Here is a 17,106-nt window from a genome sequence, read left to right on the forward strand (position 1 = left end):
GTAACAATCAGACGACGTATATGTGAAGCCAAGCTACCAGCAAGAAGCCCCCACAATGTCCCATTGTTAAATAAATGACATGTGCTGAAGCGGTTACAATTTGCCAAAGAACACATTGACTGGCCTAAAAAGAAATGGCGCAATATTTTGTGGTCTGAGATTGTTCTTTTTGGGTCAAAGGGCCACAGACTAGGGATCGACCGATATGTTTTTTTTGGGCCGATACCGTTTTTTTTCCATCACCCTTAGCCGATATCGATATTTGTGGCCGATACTGCTTTTGCTCCCGCAATTTACATGAAAAAATGACAATGATAACAAATATTACAGGTCTCAAGTTTAAACAAATATTTATTGAAATGTAAACACGGAACACAGTAGGATTCAGCTTTCTTAAAACACACATTTAAACGGCAATATCAACTTTAAAAGGAATAAATATTCAACCAATGTGCAAAACATTTCTGTCGTAGTTTTATCTAGCATTGATGTAATGACTGCTCCTCCGCAGTGAGACGCACACCCTCTGCCTCCACACACAAACACATCACACTGACACAATTTAGTACCATACATAAAAATTTCTCTCATCATTAAAGTTTGTGTTGTGCACGCTAAAGACTTCTGATAGCAGACACGGCTGCACCAAATCATTCTGTGCGTGTGCGTGTGCGTGTGCGTGCGCGTGCGGAGAGAGCGCACACACATAACACGACACACATTTAACCTCAGCCCGACGTTGGCTGAATGAAAGTCCTACAAACACCATGGGACTGAATTGCCAAGGTTGCCATTAAAGCGGTGTTGGTAACAGCTGTACATATTAGCCTCCAACTACATCAACAGCTCCCTAATTCCAACGGTAGGCACTTTTAAAGATGAAGCATTCAGCAGCATTCCTTTTTTTCTGACCCACAAACTAACCATATTTTCATGCACGTATATTGCATGCACTTGGCGTTCATGTTTCCTATTTCAAAGCAGGTGGCAATATTTCAACTGAGTTTAACTGTTAGAGGCTAAAAGTTGAAAACGTACCCTTGTTGGTGATTCACCACTCTTGCAGCGACTGCGTGTGGTTACAGGGTCCTCCGGCAACACAAAGCTGCCTAGCGGATGCCTGTCTGTAAATCATGTGGCGAAAAAATACATCAGCGAACCCACGCGCGTATCTGCCGATTAATTCAAGTAACAAACGCAAATATCGGCCGTCCTTACCACAGACAGTTTGTCAGACGACCTGCAAACACTGAAGTCAAGCCACAGTACACAGTGAAGACGGTGAAGCATGTTGGTACAAGCATCATGATATGGGGATGTTTCTCGTACTATGGTGTTGGTCCTATTTATTGCATACCAGGGATCATGGATCAGTTTGATTACATCAGAATATTGGAATAAGTGATGTTGCCGTATGCTGAGGAGGAAATGCCCTTGAAATGGGTGTTTCAACAAGACAATGACCCCAAACACACCAGCAAGCGAGCAAAATGGTTCCAGACAAACAAAATTCAAGTAATGGTGTGGCGAGCACAATCCCCAGACCTTCATCCCATAGAAAACTTGTGGGCTGCCATAAAAAAATGCTGTTCATGAGGCAAAACCAAGAAATGCTGAGGAATTGTGGAACGGAGTACAATTGTCCTGGACTGCAATACCTGTTGACCGGGGTCAGAAGTTGGTAGACTCCATGCAGCACAGATGTGAAGCAGTTATCAGAAACCGTGGTTATGCAACTAAATATTAGTTTATGATTCTCAGGAAAGTTGAATATTCACACATTTCTTAGTTTATACAGTACAATTTTGAGTTTGTACATAAAGATGTCAACACCGCTATTTTTTAAAGATGTCAACACCGCTATTTTTTTAAACATATTTCTTGACTTTCTGTAAAATATCATCAAATTCAATTACTTTTCCTATTTTTTGGCTTTGAATAAAATGTGCAGTGTCCCCAATGCATTTGTGTGAGAATTATAATTAATTTAGAATAAAATTTAAACCTTTTTCAACACACTGCTATTATTATGAGCATAACTGTAGATATTCATTGTATTTTGGGTGTATGCAGATTTTTAAAATGATGTACACATCATGACACAGGGTGGGCCATAACTTTCCATACATAGAAAAAAAAATAGTCATTCACGTTGTACAACCATTTTCCTTCATTTTAAGTAGAGCTACAACATGCAAAATCAAGAAGGGTGGTTGTGACAAAAAACACTTTGAACAAGTCATTTATTGAAGGCAACAATTAAACTGAAATAGGCTGTTTATCCGCTGATCAAAAGTTAAGACCATCGCTCAAACAATTACTATTAAAATTGTCCAAACCATAACAAAAGTCTCAGTAGCTCCACTGTTCTTGTTAATCACTTCAAAAATTGGTTTGTGCATGCTTGATGCAAGTGTTTCCAGGAGGCTATTGGGAACATTGCTCCAAGTGGTGTGAAGATGGCTTCACGAAGGGCATCAACTGTCTGGGACTGATGGCCATTTTTATAAACCTCCCTTGCCATCCATCCCCAAATGTTGTCTCTGGGATTTAAATCAGGGGAACATGTCCTCTGTAACATCTGCCCGTAACGAGCCTACTGTTTGATGACTCTGCACCACCTGAAGCTCCGGTGTTCACTGAATGGAAAAGCACCCCAGATCAAGATGCACCCCCCCCCCCCCCCCCCCCCCCCCCCCCCCCCCCCCCCCACTGTGGCATGTAGAAGACATCTCAGGTGGGATTTCCTTGTCATGCCGTTGGAAGCCATCTGGACCGTCAAGGTTCCGTTTGTTCTCATCAGATGGACAGCCAATTGGATCCACCGGCTCAATGCAAGTGTCATTTATTGGGTCTACCATTTGACTTTTGTTTCGACCTTTCCAAAAATGTATAATAAGTGTCTTCCTGCGTCCAAACTCAGCAGCAATGGCACGCTGTGAGTGAGGCCTTGCTCATGCAGCTCGGTGATCCGACCACATTCAAGAACAGAAATCTGTGTGAATGCCTAACAGAAAATTAGAATTTTTAGCAGATTTTGGCTTTTATAGCCTGTGGTCTTAAACTTTTCATCAGGTGAAAAAACCCATTTCAGTTTATGGTGGCCTGCAGCTTTTTTTTACTGGCCTCAGCACATTGTAGAAAAAAACAGCAAATTTACAAAATTAATAAATACAGAGAAATACTAAAGTGGCTCCCCACATCCTTCGAGTTTCACTATGCTGTGTGGCCGTCAGTGGAAAAGGTTTGGACATTCCTGCCCTATACTGAGTGTGTGTTGTCATTTGTGACTATCATTGACTGAAAGTGTGTTTGCAGGTGCGGTTGGATACATGGGAACAAGTGCCTTTGTGAGGAAGATCTACACAAATGTGAAAATAGACTAAAGCGGCACCAAAACGGTGCAGCGTCATGATCATGGAATTGCTGGCGTGTATCCTGGAAGACGGGCCAGCACACGACATTCTTAGGGTTTTTTTTTCTTGCAAAGATTGCGAGAATCTCACTTTGTACAATGTAGTTTTCCATTTTCTGAATGAATTCCAACTCTGCAGCACCAAAGTGAACAGACGCAAAAGTTCTGTTTTTATTAATAGCCGCTTTCACATAAAGGAACGTTGGGGGCAAATGTATAAGGCTTACATGGCTTCTCTTCCAACCCAGTCCCACCTGAGACCAGACGACATACATGTTTGTGGATGGATGGATAGTGCAGCTCTCTTCAGTGAAGAGGCCTAAGTATGTTTGTTCTATTGTGTCAGAATACTGGGGAGTTGGCTTGAGTTTGACTTGATTTCTATTTTATATCTTTGAAGTCAGCTCACAGTAACGTTAGTACAGAGTGCAGTACTTTGTTCCCATTTATTTCCACTGCAAATAAAGTATGTAACTTGAGTCAATCCCCCACTTTGGCGGTTCAAAATTTTCTCGTTAAAGTAGCGATCCATCTAGTTAAAATTAAGTCCTGCTGTACTGTGCAGTCCAGAACCAGGACCAGATCGGCAGACTTTTAAATGGACATTTGATGTGATCCTATTTACCTGGGTTTAGTCTTGTTTTCTTAATGTTTGGGTTTGAATGAAGTCTACATGTAAAGATAATATATGTATTGGGGGTGTGTATATAACCTTAAATGTACCTTTAGCTGTAGATCCCAAATGTATTTTCGTTGTACAGATTTACTACAGGGTGTATTTTTTTTTAATGATAATGAATCAGCTAAAAAAAACAAAAGGTATGTTTTGTTTGGTGCTTGTGGCGGGGCTGGTGGCACGGTCTCATCTTGCCTGAAATTGCATGACGTTTTCACCGAACCATCAACTAATCAAGTTCATTGGCTGGGGGCATCAGGCTCACAATGTAAGGATACATTGTGGAGGCTGGCTGGCCTGCTCAGACTCTCCTATTGATTTGTATTTTATCCCCTATTGATTTGTATTTTATTTAAAGCTTTAAAAAAGACTCAACATCTTGTAAGCCATTTCCCTCACTATGTTGCAAATGTGCAACGTCCTGTGTGAATTTCTGAACAGACATATTGTACAAAGATCAAGAACACTTGACTAGATGTTTTCGTAACCACACACGACAAGAGTCTTTCTAAGTCGTTATTTCCCTCCCAGATTATATGTAAATACAGTACCTTCTCCACTTGTCCTGCCTTTTCATTAATAGTTCTTCCCCAATGAAGTTGATTTTGGCACCTCATGTTGTGTACCAATGAATCTGCATATTAACTTGTTGTAAAAAGAGGAAATAAACATGTACAGGGCTTGGTGTGTGAGCTTAAGCCTTTTGTCTTAGTACATAAAACAGACCAATAGGTGTAGCTCATTAACACTATTTCCATTTATGTTTTATTTACCTGTTTTCGTGCATCAAATTAAATGAACTTTCAATCTATGGATTTATAGTGCTTTCCAATCAGTTAACTTTGTCAAAGTACTCTTTAGATCCTTCAGGGGTTGGCTTGATCTGAAAAGCAGAGCAGAAATATTGACTTTTTCAATTCAGGGTGTCTCAGCGGGATTAGTTTACACAGATGGACTGCAATACTGTCCACTCACTGTTGGTGACTTGGGCGTCCAGCTGGCTGGACACACCTCGCCGTGGGTTTCCACGAACTGGAAAGCTTTCACAAGACGAAGTGTCTCTTCAACACTACGACCCACTGGCAGGTCGTTGACACTCATGTGCTTCACTATACCGTTTGGATCGATTATAAACAGGCCCCTGAAAGAAAGTTAGACATACTCAAATGGTGGAGGATTTCATGACATGAATGTAAATGTAACTAACTGGAAAACTAGTTTTAAGGTTTGTGTTCACCCCCACTCATGTGTTATGCGAATATTCATATACTGTATACTAGTCCTTCGGAAAAAAACAGCATATTGTGATAAAGTTCATTCTTTTCTGTAATATACTGATAAACATTAGACTTTCATATATTTTAGATTCATTACACACAATTGAAGTAGTTCAAGCCTTTTATTGTTTTAATATTGATGATTTTGGCAAAAAAGTAAAGAAAAACAAATAGCATATTCCATCTGACCAATAAAAGAAAAGTGTTTTTCATACAAAGAAAGTCAACCTTCGAATAATTATGTTCAGTTATGCACTCAATACTTGGTCAGGAATCCTCTTTCAGAAATGATCAATACGGCGTGGCATGGAGGCAATCACCCTGTGGCGCTGCTGAGGTGTTATGGAGGCCCAGGATGCTTCAATAGCAGCCTTAAAGCTCATCCACAGTGTTGGGTCTAGTGACTCTCTCTGCACAATATCCCACAGATTCTCTATGGGGTTCAGGTCAGGGGAGTTGGCAGGCCAATTGAGCACAGTAATACCATAGTCAGTAAACCTGTGGTTTTGGCACTGTGAGCAGGTGCCAGGGTCGTGCTGAAAAATGAAATCTTCATTTCCATAAAGCTTTTCAGCAGATGAAAGCATGAAGTGCTCCAAAATCTCCTGATAGCTGGTTGCCTTGACCCTGCCCTTGATAAAACACAGTGGACCACCACCACCAGCCGACATGGCACCCCACCATCACTGGACTTCAGGCATTTAGGCATTTCCTTCTCCCCAGTCTTCCTCCAGACTCCGGCACCTTGATTTCCGAATGACATGCAAAATGTGCTCACATCCGAAAAAAGTACTTTGGACCACTGAGCAACAGTCCAGTGCTGCTTCTCTGTAGCCCAGGTCAGGCACTTTTGCCGATGTTTCTGGTTCAAAAGTGGCTTGACCTGGGGAATGGGGCACCTGTAGCCCATTTCCTGCTCACGCCTGTGCACGGTGTCCCGGGATGTTTCTACCCCAGACTTAGTCCACTGCCTCCGCTGGTCCCCCAAGGTCTGGAATCGGCCCTTCTCCACAATCTTTCTCAGGGTCCGGTCACCTCTTCTGGTTGTGTAGCGTTTTCTGCCACACTTTCTCCTCCCAACAGACACACTGAGGTGCCTCGATACAGCACTCTGGGAACAGCCTATTTGCTCAGAAATTCTTTCTGTGTCTTAACCTCTTGCTTGAGGGTGTCAATGATGGCCTTCTGGACAGCAGTCAGGTCGGCAGTCCTACAATCCTACTCATGATTGCTGTTTTGCGTAATGAACCAGGCTGAGAGGTTTTAAAAGCCTCAGAAATCTTTTGCAGGTGTTTAGAGTTAATTAGTTGATTTAGATGATTAGGTTAGTAGCTCATTTAAAGTACCTTTTCATGATATGCACATTTTTTGAGATCAGTATTAGTATGTTTTTCTTTACTTTTTTGCCACAATCATCAACATTAAAACAATAACTACTTGAACTACTTCGGTTGTGTGTAATGAATCTAAAATATATGAAAGTCTAATGTTTACAGTACATTACAGAAAATAATGAACTTTATCACAATATACATTTTTTTTGAGAAGGACTAGCATGTATAAAATCCCATCTATTTTGACAAGTGCAGCGTTAGTGTTCAGTCATGCCTTGTTTATTGTTTTATCATGGTTAATTGGTTCCAGACCCTACTGTGATAAGTGAATTAAGGCAAAGTATGAGTTATTTTCTTAGAGCAGAGAACACCTGTTTATGGCCCAAATAGTGTTTTTAACATTAGCCCTCTAGACATGAAATAGCATCCCTATAGTCATCTTTACACATTTTCCCCAAAATAGTAGATGTAATAACAGAAAATAAGCCACGTAAGACATAAATAAGATCATTTAGACTCACACGTGAGCATTGGGAGAGTTGCTTGTTACTTCCTGCTGTGGTTATTGTCTCATCAGTGTACCAGTGTTACCTGGTGACCAGTGCAGAAAACTTGCAAGTCACGACACGTACTTGATTGAGTCTTCTGACTACCTTATAATTATATGTTTGTTAATTTAGCATTTTTTATGATTTGAAAGACCTCTTATAAGCCACATTCAACCATAAAACAGTCCAATTTATAATATAATTTACAAAAATCATGAGAGTAACACCGCAAAATTTGAAGTGATGACTTCCTATGTAAAAAGTGGATAAAGTCCACAATGAGGAGCCATGCAGTGGACAAACCCAGCTCATTTTAGCATTACAGTAACAGACAAGAAATTATATAGTGCCAGTAGTGCTTACTAAACGGTAGTGGTGTGGAAGCCGGGGCTTCAAAACGTGTGTCGAGTAATCGAGTGGGCACTTCCGTGAAGCGTGTACCGAGGCTTGATTCACTGGGGGGAGGGGCCGCAATTGATGACGTCCGAAGCCTCGCTGCCCGGCTGTACCACGTGACGGATTCGGGAAAAGGTTCAGAATTGGCAGTGATGTCTGCCTGTCACTCAGCGATATAAACCCCACAGGCTTGGACATTAAAATGTGGGGTTTTGTAGTGAGAGTCAGCCAGTTGGGCATGTGGATAGTGTTTGTCGATGGTTTGGAGGGTTTGGTTAGTACGTTAGTTTGGAGTTCAGAGAGAGAAGATATGGAGCCAGCTAAAAGAGGAAAATTTCTCCTGTGTGGGAACATTTTGACTTGATCAGTCCGAATAAGTAAGCCAAATCCAACACTATTAAGAGATTGTATGATTGCATTTCAAATCCTGTATTTTCACTGTTTGTCATTGTTATTGAGAGGTGAAGTGCTTATTGTGTTTTAAGGAGTTGGGGTACAACAACTCATCCATGTTCAAGTGCCTTTCACGAACATAAAGATGAAACTGGACCTTCACTCATCCACAGTAAGGTTAACAGTACTACATTACAATATTAATATATTAGTATTACTAACACAACTTAAGTTCATTGTGCAAATGAAAGATCACACGTTTTTATCAGCCACAAGAAAACAAGAGGATAAGGCCCTTGTTGACATGGATGTCAAAGATACACAACCCTAAAGCATAGTGGAGCTGTTGTATCAAAAAAGAGGAATTGCATCAAACCAAAAATTATTATTGAATAAAAATCAATTAAATCTCCCATATTCTGTCCAAGTTACACGAGCATACATCTTTCTAGTTACACAAGCACTTTCCCTGAACCCATGCCAGCTAGCCATGATGAAGCTAGCCATATCACATGATACATGGCATTTATGGACAAGAAAACATTCAGTATTTTATATATACTCTATATTTTATCTTGTACTTTGTAGATTAATCGTTTGGCTATTCATTTTTTTGTAGTACATAATCATTTCCAAGAGCCAAAACAGATCAGCATTCAATGCATCACACATGAAGATACAGCCACCTGTAATTGTATCCAAGGCCAGCAGGTGGTTTTGTGTGCACATGAAGCTTCAAGAAATGAATCCATTCTCGAGCCAGTTGACTGAAATGGTTCAAAGCCTCATGGGGCTTCATCTCGCCGTCACTACTAAACGGTCTAAATTGCAGCCTTCAGCACTAGATTTTGGGCAACACATGTTCGTGCACACCACAGTGGGACCTCTGAGATGCATGTATTGCTGGAAAATAGACTTTGAATGTATAGCTTTAGTTTAAATTTAAACATCGCACAGTGAAAGTGCTGCTGAAAATGTGTCTTTCGCACCTTAGGGCTATGCCTGGGCCCTCCAGCAGCACACCATAGTCTCTCGAAATCTGCTTGTTGAGGTCAGACAGCAGAGGAATGTGAATGTTGCCCAAGCCTCCAGCCTGCCAGACCAAAAAAAAATCAATACAACAGACCACAATGCAGGCACATTTGATGCAACATTTATTTACTGAAATGTTCCAGCTGATTGATGAATTGTGCATCCCAAAGAAGTATACCTTGCGAGCGATGTTGGTCCATGCCAGGTGTGTGAAGTGTGAGTCTACAGACGCACCCACTACCTCACAGTTGATGTCATGGAACTCACTGGCCTTGTCGCTGAAGGAAATGATCTCAGTAGGGCACACAAAGGTGCTGCAATAGAAAACAAGTCCTATGAGAAACTTACATCTGTAGTGAACTATTTATAGAAATCTAATCTAATATAAGGAACCTCTGGGGTCAAACTAATTGTTCAGATAGGTTGGTTGACCTCCGATTTGTGTGGTTTTCCAAAAATATTTTGGCAGCTTTGTGTTGTAGGTCACTGTTTCTCAATCTTTTTGTCAAGTACTCCTTTAATCATATGTGTAGACAATTGACCAAAAGTATGTAACACAACTGAATCACTGATGTCAGTGGCAAAGAATATTAATATTAGTGTGATTAATGTCAACATTACCATTTTTTCATCATCTTGTGTTTTTTTGTAGTTTTCTTCTTTAATTGTATATGTATTATAATACATAATGGCATAGAAGATTTGTCATATTTTTAGTGGGTATGTTGGCACTCACAAATCCAGTGGGTAGAAGAAGAGGACTAAGTATTTCCCCTTGAAATCAGCGAGGCTCATCTCCTTGAAGTCCCCATTGTAGACCGCTGTTGCTTTGAAAGTTGGAGCAGGTTGGGTGACAGCAGCGATCCACCTGCAAGAGCCTGACAGGACCAAGCATCAGAAACCACACTCTACCTTTGTTTGTGCAACATTGGTTTTCATTCATTTATTTAGGATAAAGTTTTGCATAACCACAAATAGATTGCAGTCTTGTGGGAAGTGACTATATTTCAAGTTTGCTCTAATAAGCACCATTGATGACATTCCTCCAATAATGAAACTAAGGCTATTCAGACAGCTTGTGTCAACTTTAGTACATACTGCTTGAGAAGCAGGCCCGCTGGGTTGCAGGAGTAGATATAATGCGTCCAGCTGCAGACCCTCCATTTTGGCAGGCTGCCGCAGCTCTTGCCTGGAGGATAATATGAAAACATTAAAAAATGAAATTAGCAGAAAATAGAAAAACAAAAACATGTATATTTCATACATTTACACTCTTACAAAAGACAACAGTCATTTTTTTCCTTCTCCTAACACAGTGAGCCGAATTGATGCCAGACATCTCAATTGGGTCACATCTGACCACATCGCACGTTTTGTATATTATTTCGGTTTCATAAGGTGGGAAACTTACTAACACTAACAGGGTATGAGAGCGACACCTGAGCCAGTAACAAAAATGAACTCCAGTCCACTTTAATGCGGACCTGAGTTTGCTCACCCGAGTTCACCGGACGCTCAAGGTGCGTCACGCAGCGTGCCTTTCACAACGTTCGACATATTTGCCAATAATAGACCTGCCAATAAGGTTCGCCAATACATAACACTGTTGTGTTATGATAACACACTGGAAACGAATTAAAACGTTGTGTAAAGTTGTGACTCACAGACGTCCTGAGGAGTCTTCCAATGGTGGCTGCCATTTTGGATGATGTCAGAGAAGGTTGGTTGAAGCGCATTCATACGTCATATAATACTGCAACACGCCTCAAATTATACTTTAATACTTTAATTTGTGCGATAATATAATTGCGCGATTTGGATTTATGTGTATTAGTCAAATGAACCACAGTACAAAAGGTCAAGTAATATAAAAAAGGACAAATTAAAGCTGTCTTCAGGTTCTCAGTGATGACTACATATTGTGTAAGTTGTGTAAAATGAAGCTGCAATATAGCTTCCATCCTGGTTGAAATATATTGTATATAAAATGCATTTGTGTATATTTTGATGTTATTTGTAAAATCAAAGGTATACCTGCAGTATAATCTCTTCGCTAACTTCGAAGCTTTGGAGTTTTATACTTTCCGATTGTCCCTGAACAAATCCCTGAACACGTGACTGAACACGGAAGTTATTTCAAAACGACCTCAAAAACATGACAGAAGTACATAATCACCAAATGAACTGTAGTCATTTTAACTACTATTTGAGTTGAATTGGCATTATTGTATTATTACGATGGATGTCAACCTGTTGTACTGGAAAAGCCACGGACAGGTGATGAAAGCATGTAATTGTTGAAATTATTTTTTTTCCTCAGATAGATTATTTCTATTGGTGGTAAACGTTGTATGTATATTTTTTCAGCCTTTGTTTAGTCGTCTGAAGATCTGGGTGAATCTTCTGGATCCATCCTCCTTGGGCGCATCAGAGATGAGCATGCTCCATCGTGAGCAGGACAGTACTGTATCTGCAGTGATTGATTGGTATTGAATCAATGATCCTGCTCCCATCAGGCTGAAATACAAAAAGCCCGCACCCTTCTTGGAAGTGGGGAGAAGGTCGACAAAAAGATTAGCTATGCTCACCACTTTTTTGCGCACTCACTGCAACAAGTGTATTGTTCTGTTTGCCCTGCTTCTTCCTGTAGGATGACTATGAATGGAACATCACTCTTGTAAGTACTTTAATACAAAAGTTGCTAGTCCGTATTAGCTGATAAATACTACATAGAGAAAACAATACACCCAATATTTACCTTTGTGATGCTTTATTAATTGAACTAATGACATTTGTACACCATATGTTCAATGTGTTTAAACACACATTTTTATTTGATTTAAATTGAATATATGTGTTTTCTAAAAGTTATTTTTTATTATGGGTCTGTGTTTACAGTCGTCTGTCCATGCAGATTCTGGTTCAGCACTTCCACTGGTTTTCCGCCCTCCAGGTACATTAATGTGATCATTTTTGGTAGATATTAGACTCTGAGCAATTGTGGACACATTAGTCGACTTGAGTAGCTAGCGTATGTAAGCAAATATACAGTTACCTGGTCAAGAATTAATGCACCACCACAATGAATTTGAAGTGTAGACTTTAATCAAAAATATTTCATATGAATATAGCAATCATTGGACCGAGAAAATCAAAGTCAACCTAAAAACGTAATGGAGAATGTGAAAAATCCAAAGCATACCACATCACATGTGTCAAACATGACGGAGGCAGTGTTATGGCATGGACATGTATGCCTGCTAATGAAACAATAACCAGTGGTTAATGATGATGTGACTACAGCAGTCCCTCACCACTTTGGGCTTTGAATTTTGCGACCTCACTTTATCACGGTTTTCACAAAAATAAATCATGCTGTTTTGTGGTTGAATACGGCCTATTGCTAGTTTAAAAAAAAAAAGCATATTTAAGCAGATTTTACATATTTTGTGCCTAAATTAAGCATTTTGAAGCATAAAATTATATATTACATTAAATTATAATTACTTGAACTAATGGCTCCTACAATGTTAATTGCATTTAGAAGGTTAACAGGTTTTGTATGCTCCAACTACAAAATATTATTAATATTAGCCGAGCTCTCCAACAAACTGTGCGCGTATTCCACCAAGAGGGGGTGGGAGGACCAGGCGAAAGGGGCAGACGCAATGCAGGGCTGCCTCCAGGTCCTGGTTGGCCCGCGGGAAATATCCAGAGGAGAGGCTCACTAGCCCCTAGCGCCTTACAAAACCACCTCCACTCCTCTGATCGGGGCTACCACAGTAGAGGCAGAGTTCGAGTGCATTGGTACCTCCCCTGAGTTGACAGCCGGATCGGCGTGAGCAATGTCCGTGTCCACCCCTCCCCGGGTGAATGTAGCAACAGCTTGGCTCCTCTTGTCCTCCGTGTGTTCACGGTCATGTTCCCTCAGCCGGTTGTCAAAGCCTGATGGCGAGGTCTATGAGGCTGTCTAGTAATGACGTCTCCTCACGCACCGTGAGCTCATCTCTGACGAGTGCTGAAGGCTTTGCGAAAAATGCCACAGGGGGCTACTTCGTACGTCGTATCCACAACCAGCTATGGATCGTCCCTTCTGCTTGAGGTCGTGCAAACAACTTCCTGCTTTCCTCCCCCGGATGGTGTGGTCAAAAACCTTCTTCTCTCACTCAAAAATAGCGACAAATTAGAGCGAATGGCTGGCTTGGACTTGCTTATGGCGAGAGCCCAGGCGCCGGCTGGGTCTGACAGGAGACAAATTTGTGGCTGATTCAGAGGAGTACGTGGAGGGCTGTTGATCAAACACCAGGGAGCATTGGTGCAAAAATTGCTCACAGGAACTAGACTCACCCTGAAAGCGTGAGGGGGGTGGTATGTTGGGCTCACGGTGGACCGCTGTGGCAGAGGTAGTTCCCGGGTGGCTGGTCGCCGTAACTATGCCACTGGGTTGAGTGGGCTTGGGTGGGAGGAGGTGGCCACAAGCCCGCTCCAAATGCTGGTTGAGTGCACCCACTCTAGCAGACAGGTTCCAAAAGTGTCCAGGCAGTCCCATAGTGTCCCGACATCATGCCACGTGTGTATTTGCCTTTAGACATGAGTAAATTAGCTAAAATGCTAACAGTCATCATGCTAGCACCTAACAAGAGAGCCTCAAGTTTGGAAAGTGTCAAGGTTGTCCAAGAACCTCCCTGCATGCTGCCATGTGTGTATTTGCCTTTAGACATACGTAAATTAGCTAAAATGCTAACATGCTAAAGGCTACCATGATAGCACCTAGCAAGATAGCTTCAAGTCCCAAACGTCTTAAGTTGAGAAACTGACAAGGTTGTCCTATAACCTCCCTGCATCATGCCATGTGTGTTTGCCTTTAGACATGAGTAAATTAGCTTAAATGTTAACATGCTAGCAAGAAGCATGCTAGCACCTAGCAACATAGCATCAAGTCATGAAAGTTGCCAGGCACTGCTGTGGGGTCTGTACATGTCATGTGTTGTCATGGAGTACTAAAGAGCAGAGAGGTGACGTGCGGGTCGATACTGAACTATCGATTCCTGACATGATGATACCACAGCTAAATGCTGTATCATGGATTCTACAAAAATGTTGATATTTTGATACTCCTAATACACGGACAGGGCTCCAGACTAGTAAAGTAAAACTTTGCTTTGTAAATAAAATACATTTTCAAATGTTGCCAGTCACATAAAACACTTTCTTTTTGTCAAAGTAGCTTTAATTTGCTGGAAGTTGGAACCACCTTGACTATGCAAAATGGGACACAGAATCTTACATTAATTTATATTCTGCAGGGAAAAATGTCAACCTGTTAACCAAACTGTGTGGTGGCGCTACTGGTGCGTGTGCTACTAATATAAAATTTAAATAAATAAATAAAGGCCACAATACTTGCGGTAAAAAAAAATCTGTTTTTTTTACCTTTTTATATAATCTGCTCATAGCAAGTTTACGCATTTGCTTTCACCCTCTTCTCTTCCCTGTAGTGAATGCTTCCTGCTTCCAGAGGAGCTCCCACCATGGCACCTTGACATCCATGTCCTCCCCATTGCTGACTGGAATAGGATGGTGATTCTGGGAGCTGGCCATCATCGTGGGACTACGACTGCTGATGCATTCCTCCCCCGTTCTTTTAACCCTCTGTCCTTACTTCACCGCTGTCTACCTACCATCTGTCCCTCTAATCTATCTCAACTCAAACGGTCGAGACAGAAGGGCCACCCCATACAGCCTGGGTTCTGTCCAAGGTTGCTCAAAGAGTTTTTCTTTGCCTCCATTGCCAAGTGCTTGCTCGTGTGGGGTTCAGTTGGTTCTCGTTATAAAGCTTGTGATTCTATATCACTTCCATATGACAATTTGAATTGGCACTATATAAAATTTAATTGGCACTTCTTCTTCTCTGGCTCTCAACGAAGTCTTGTCTTGTCTAGTCTCGTCTTATACTTTCTCAAGAGCCTCTCACTGCACTGCCCTCCAAAAACCTAAATCATGGAATTGATCAACTGGTCCTCCATGCAATTGACACGATCTTCTCGACGAGAAGCTCAGGTACGGGGGAACCTGCCTGCCCTGACGGAACGTACACCGCTGGGTACGTGATGGACAGTTGGGGAAAGTGGAAGGTCATGTGCCTGGCGATTCTTTCCGTGGAGGACATCAAAGACGTCTACCTATTCGGGACCATGATAACAGGTCTGTTGCTGATTGGATTGGGCACTTTCCTAATGTATCGCAAAATTCGTATGATGAAGGCAGCGGATCGAGTTGGCCCACAGCTGCCAATTATGAATGATTTGGTGGGCAAAGCCATTCACACTCTGACTGTGACTGGCAATCACAACAAGGATGCCATCTTGGTGAAGATTTCGGCTTTGCAAAAGCAGTTGGATCAATTAGGAGGCCAGAATGGACAATAGGGTGGTCCGGTCTATTGGAATGTGGCTGCCCGAACTAACCCAAACAATATTCTTAATCTGGATTTCGACGTCCCCACCACGGCTAACCAAGGTCGTGTTGTGAAAACAACTTCTTCCAAGAGATTGCTGCAGCAGGACGCTCTGACCGTCCTTCATTCCTTACGGACACCTGTTGTTTCTCTTCTCTTGCCCCAACACAGACTTCTCCATGGCAACTGCTATGTATCGCAATTACACCCTGCGAACTGAGCTCCAGGTGGGCGGGGGAAGCGCCCCCCCATGACAGGGGCCACGGCCGTAAGTGGCTGCAGGTAAGCCGGGCTGGCCGCTGCTCGTATCGGCTATTTTCCCTTCGTGGCGCTGGTCTTGTGTCTATGTGTGTGAACAATGTCTTTTATTTGTATGCCAAGGTTTTTTAACACGCTGTACTCCTTCATTTCAGAGTCTAGTTTGGAGTTGTTTTTTTCCCCTCCCCTTTCCTAGTGTTGTCCCCCCTTCTCCCCCCCTTCATTGCTCAATCATCCCGTCCTGTCACCCCTTGTCTCACTGCATAGTATGTTGTATATGTATGGACGGAAGATTGCACAATTTCACTTGTACTCCTGTACAAGTGACAAGAATAAAGGGCCTACTACTACTACTACTACTACATAAAAGAAATTGGCTTGACTTGACATAACTGCTTTTGTCATTTCTGCATGTTTAGTACATAACTCAACAAGTGTTCGTTCATAGCTTAGAGAATCTACAACACAGTCTCTGCTGCTATCCAGCAAAACACTCCACCCACGTTGACCCCGACTGGACCACACAGACATGCTTCACAGACCAAGGACCCAACCAACAATCCGAATCCAGGCAAACAGCACAAACTGATAAATACAATAAAATGGGGTAAATACAAACATGAATTCCACTTACATTTTAGATATGGTAAAGTACTTAAAATAGAAATTATACAAAATGCATGTATCAATTCTATATATACCAAAGCTTTCTACCTGCTTCGACATATGTAATAAGTAAACAACTACTCCTAACAGGATTGGTTTTTACTATACATGTGAGGTACATACTTCTATTATGTGTACACATCAGCAATTATGACTATATACATATAAAGATGAAATTCCTTGTGATGAAAAAAAGATGAAAAATTGCATTCATTCATTCATTTTCTACCGCTTTTCCTCACGAGGGTCGCGGGGGTGCTGGAGCCTATCCCAGCTGTCTTCGGGCGAGAGGCGGGGTACACCCTGGACTGGTCGCCAGCCAATGAAAAATTAATTTAAAAAATTAATTTAATTTCCAATTGAATACCTAAATATATCAAATGTTCGAACCTGTTTGATGCAAATGTGTATTGTTATTAAAGTAATTATCCGAAATTTACATTTGTGTGTCTATTTATAATTGCAATCTAAAAATATTATGTTGATAAAATATTGTGAATGTGTATGGTTGTCTATATGTGCGCTGCCTAACACAGCCAATGGAAGGGCACTAAACAAGGTGGGTAAATAGTCATGTGCTGTCTCATGCCACAACTCTCCTTAAAAAATCTTGGGACAATCAGACCATGTAGAATGTAGTTGTACATGCCACCG

General features: G+C 41.5%; 2 protein-coding genes and 1 long non-coding RNA gene across 3 annotated transcripts in view; 2 read left to right on the forward strand and 1 right to left on the reverse strand.

The window, feature by feature from the left end:
* The window catches only part of tm9sf3 (transmembrane 9 superfamily member 3), a 28,148-nt gene extending 23,937 nt beyond the window's left edge, over positions 1 to 4,211 (forward strand). The window contains exon 15 of the mRNA XM_058058006.1: positions 3,319 to 4,211. Within this exon, the coding sequence (XP_057913989.1) occupies positions 3,319 to 3,386 (68 nt within the window). The 3' untranslated portion in view covers positions 3,387 to 4,211. The remainder of the gene's footprint in view (positions 1 to 3,318) is intronic.
* Positions 3,471 to 10,822, reverse strand: prdx3 (peroxiredoxin 3). The gene is made up of 7 exons (XM_058058015.1): positions 10,736 to 10,822; positions 10,170 to 10,260; positions 9,808 to 9,949; positions 9,250 to 9,385; positions 9,029 to 9,132; positions 5,067 to 5,232; positions 3,471 to 4,974 (listed from the first exon to the last, which is right to left on the reverse strand). The coding sequence occupies exons 1-7, from the start codon at positions 10,805 to 10,807 to the stop codon at positions 4,924 to 4,926; spliced, it is 762 nt and encodes a 253-aa protein (XP_057913998.1). The 5' UTR covers positions 10,808 to 10,822; the 3' UTR covers positions 3,471 to 4,923.
* Positions 10,823 to 11,202: 380 nt separating this feature from the next.
* Positions 11,203 to 16,702, forward strand: LOC131107741 (uncharacterized). Its single transcript, XR_009120323.1, has 4 exons — positions 11,203 to 11,348; positions 11,439 to 11,748; positions 11,970 to 12,024; positions 14,570 to 16,702. It is a non-coding gene; the product is annotated as an uncharacterized LOC131107741 (long non-coding RNA).
* Positions 16,703 to 17,106: the final 404 nt, after the last annotated feature.

The sequence above is a fragment of the Doryrhamphus excisus genome, chromosome 20, assembly GCF_030265055.1.
Source record: "Doryrhamphus excisus isolate RoL2022-K1 chromosome 20, RoL_Dexc_1.0, whole genome shotgun sequence".
Lineage (NCBI taxonomy): Eukaryota > Metazoa > Chordata > Actinopteri > Syngnathiformes > Syngnathidae > Doryrhamphus > Doryrhamphus excisus.